Raw genomic sequence first — 3933 nt, forward strand, 5'->3', positions numbered from 1 at the left:
CTTTCTCTACCATTATTCTGAATTGCAAGTTGCGAATGACATTTTTTCCTTAATATGTCTTTTTCAAGAAATGTAAAGATGGATTTAATTTTTAAGACAGTGGTCTCATTGAAATTCCATGTCAGGAAAGTCCTCTGAGAAGATGAAATGCAGGCAGTCGAACAACAGAGCCACAGAAAAGAAGCCTCATCTCCTAAAGCTCCACAGACAATATTAAAATGAGCTGACTGAACCCCAGTCCTGTGTCTTGTGGGCTCATTTTTGGGGAAATGAGGTCCACTACGATTTTCTGATTGCAGCACTAGAGGCTTCCTCGTGCTTTTCTACTGGCCACTTAGGGTGGAATGACAAATCCTGCTTTGCCATTACAAAGCCCAGTTGGACAGCTTTCTCCCAGTTCTCCCAAAATGGATTAAAGTGAATACAGACAGAGACAATGAGTAAACTATGATGTAAAGTTTATATACAAGAATATAACATTCATCTGGAGTATTTACAAGGTTAATTAAAGCAATATTTTACAACTCTTTCAGGTTAACCACTGGGTATATTACAGTTAGGCTACAGATGGTTTAATTTGCAAAACAATTAAAAACCAAAAAAAGTTGCATTCAGATTAATCAGCTCCAAAACTTGTTGGTTTTTTTTCTGAGAGTGAAGGGCTGAGACTTGTAGAAAATAAAATGTGAGAATGGTTAATATACTCTTACTGGTGCCTATGTATCACATGCAAGAGTCGTAATGTGACCTTTATAGAGTTAATACAGACAGCAAGCCATGTCACCTCAGCGGAAGCGCTGTGCCCGCGGTGACAGGCCAGCAGCACGCCTGGCTTTCTCTGCATCTCCTACTGTGGCACAACAAACATGCACATTTACAGAGAAGCAGCAATATAAATGAACCAGCATTACCGAAACAAAGAGGGAAAGACCTCAGACCAAAGTCACGTTTGCAACCATAAAAAACCCCCCAAGCTTTAAGCGAGATACTTTAATACTTCCCAAAAATAGTCATTATTTTTTTTTTTTATTACATTTTAACCTATGTACAGAAACGGAGGGGTTCTTCCCCTCTCGGAGAGCGGTCACTGTGTCTTGTGCCCACGGCATCTCGAGGCTCAGAGGGGCCAAAGCAGGAAGGTGCGGGAGGCCCAGAGAGCTTGGGGCAGGGGTGGCTGCTGGAGACAGCCAGGGATGACGCCACTAACACTGGAGTTTGCGGATGCTGCGGGAGAACCGCTTGAAAGCCCGCTGCCCTTTCTGCCACCGCTTCAGCGAGGTGATCACGAGTTCCCCAGCTTGCTTCTGCCCCATCACCAAGTAGGGGACGTTGATGTCGTTCATCTCGTCGCAGGTACACTGCAGGCCACCTTTGAGCCAGAGCACTATCTTCCTCAGATCTCTTTCTGTCAGCCCATTCAGCTTGTAGATGGTTTTGCTCTTTGTTTCGGGGGTGATCTTGGTATCCCCATTGATGTAGGCAATCTCCTTCACTTTTATCTTCAAGGCTAATAGAGCGAGGGGAGGGGGAAGTGGGGAGAGGGAGAGAGATTGAGAGGTTTTTTTCCCATTAGTGCACATAAAGAGGACCTGGGGAGGGAGGTGCTCTATTGCTAATTAAACTGTCAGGGCTGACAGAAGAGGCAGCAGGTGGCTCCATTTCTAAAGCCACAAAGGGCATGCAAGTCATTTCAGTTTGAATCAACCTTAGGGCTGAGGTTTTTTGGATTTCTTTTCTCCTCTTTCCCCTCCCCCTCTTTTCCCTTCCTTTCTAAATTAATATTTTTTCCAGCTTTTCTCCTGTTTGCAACAGAGAGAGGGCAGGTTTGCTACACTAACCAGAGCACCATTTTTTCTGCTAGGAGAGGACAGCCTTCCCGAAAGTAGCGTTTGAAGGGGAGGTGGGGAGGCAAGTACCTAGACCTAATCTGAAACCTGATCTCTGCTGCAGCTCAAAACTTCTACACTTAATTTATTAGGCTGGAGAGGATTTTAGGCAAACCTGCAAGGAAATGATATTTCACATGCATTGTTTTTTTGAAAGAATAGATCCCACGGAGGGCAAATTGGTCCAACAGCTGCATTAGATTTGGTAAAATAACTAGGAGGGGGATACAGGGCTCTGTAAGAAGCTGTGGGGCATGTTTAGCTTTAGGAGGATTTATCTGAGTGCAATTTGCCAGGCCAAAACTATTGGTTGTTTTAGCAATTATGTGCCACAATCATGGTTTCAGGTTTTGGGTGGGTTTTTGTTTTCTTTTTTTTAAAGAAAGACTTTTGAATTGTTGTAGATACTTATACTACAAATCTGTTTCCAGGTATTAAACACTGACCTATTGTAAAAGGATTCCCCTCCTTATTCCCTTTTGCTCTTGAAATGCTAATGTGTGGATAATGTGTCCTTCAGCTGTCTGTGCTGAAGGGGCTTTCTTGTCCTCTTCTAACCCCAGATCTTCCCATTAAGTTTATATCCCCAATTGTCTGTGCATTACCTTCTCTGTCAAATGATATATAGAGCTTCATTCTTAATCTGCAGAGAGAGTCTTTCTTACGATAGACTGAGATTGGTCATGCGGCTCTGTCTCAAACATCTAAATGAAGCTTTGCTCTACTTCTCCCCAGGCAATAGTCTGCATGAAAGATTCTCTCTTTTTTTTTTTCTTTTCTTCATTTTACTTTCTATTGGGCTTGCCAGCAACGTCCACATAAAAGAGCAGTACTTCAAAACAGTAAACAGAAAAGAATGATAAAAAGGGCTGCCTTTTACTCCAAGGTGGAATTTTGTGTTTCATGACCCAACGGTCAAAGCCCTGCCTTTATTCAGGCACATCTCTTACTGACTCCAGCGGGAGGTGTACCTGATCCTCGACTCTCAAGTTTCAAGCGAGAGGAGCTCTGCTTCCACTTACCAAAGTCGTTTTTGCAGAGGTTTTCCACGATGTCATTATCATCTTCATTTTTATTTTTGCAGGCATCACAGACCTTGGGTGCTGGAAATGCAAGCAACAGCCCCCGTCAGACCCGGGGAGAAAGGAACAGCAGGTGGCGTTGGGAACCCTTTGGGAAACGCCAGCTTTCCCTCCCTTCACCCCAGAGCCTGCTCCTTCTCCCCCCAGCTCCGGAGCTGCCCGAGCACTTTGTGGCGCCTTACCCTGCTGCAGACCCGCTTCAGGGGTCACGGTGGGCTTTTAAGGTCATGCCTCGACCAAAAGTTTTTGTTTTAACGGGGAAAAAAGTGCAAAGGGGGTGGGGAGGGAGATCGAAACACGACACAGAGCACCCCAGCTCCGCGCTACAGCGACGACCCTCGCACAAGGCGATCAACCCTCTGGATGCCGCGCGGCTCCAGTGCCGAATCCCAGACCTTTTCTTTGAGGGTGGAGACGGGTGCAGGCCGGTGACAGTCCCCCGACGGCGCCTGCCGTTTCCCCGGCCCCTTTGGAAAAGCCTGCCTGAGCCTGGTCTGCGGCCACCTCCCCGGTCCCCTCGTCCCGGAGCACCGGGGCGTGCTGTAACTCAAGGCAGACGCTTTGGTCCCCTTGTGGAAAGCCGGGGAGGGACCCCGCTGTCGGGGCGGCTCATCGGGCGCAGATGCTGCCGGCCCGGGGCCACTCGGCCGCTCCTTCTTACCTTCCCTGGTGACGGGGAGGATGTGATCGCTGCTGGCCAGCGGGATGCAGAGGTCGTTGTCCTTGGGGAAGCGGCTGCAGTCCAGCATGTCGGGCCAGGGGAAGCCGAAGGCGGACATCACCGGGGCGCAGCTCTCTTTCACCTCCTCGCAGAGCGAGTGGCAAGGCTGGATGATCTCGTCCAGGTCGTCGATGCAGACGGGGGCAAAGAGGGAGCAAAGGAACTTCCTGGTGTCGGGGTGGCACTGCTTCTGCACCAGCGGGATCCAGGTGGACGCCTGCTCCAGCACCTCCTGTCCCCTCTC

The 3933-nt window shown here is 48.3% G+C and overlaps 1 protein-coding gene across 1 annotated transcript in view; it reads right to left on the reverse strand.

Annotated features, from left to right (window-relative positions):
* Positions 1-441: 441 nt before the first annotated feature.
* Positions 442-3933, reverse strand: part of SFRP2 (secreted frizzled related protein 2) — a 4810-nt gene continuing 1318 nt past the window's right edge. The window contains exons 2-4 of the mRNA XM_017736746.1: positions 3630-3928; positions 2909-2989; positions 442-1507 (exon numbers count right to left, since the gene is read on the reverse strand). Of these exons, the coding sequence (XP_017592235.1) occupies positions 1203-1507; positions 2909-2989; positions 3630-3928 (685 nt within the window). The 3' untranslated portion in view covers positions 442-1202. The remainder of the gene's footprint in view (positions 1508-2908; positions 2990-3629; positions 3929-3933) is intronic.

The sequence above is a fragment of the Corvus brachyrhynchos genome, unplaced genomic scaffold, assembly GCF_000691975.1.
Source record: "Corvus brachyrhynchos isolate BGI_N302 unplaced genomic scaffold, ASM69197v1 scaffold175, whole genome shotgun sequence".
In the NCBI taxonomy this organism is placed as follows: Eukaryota; Metazoa; Chordata; class Aves; order Passeriformes; family Corvidae; genus Corvus; species Corvus brachyrhynchos.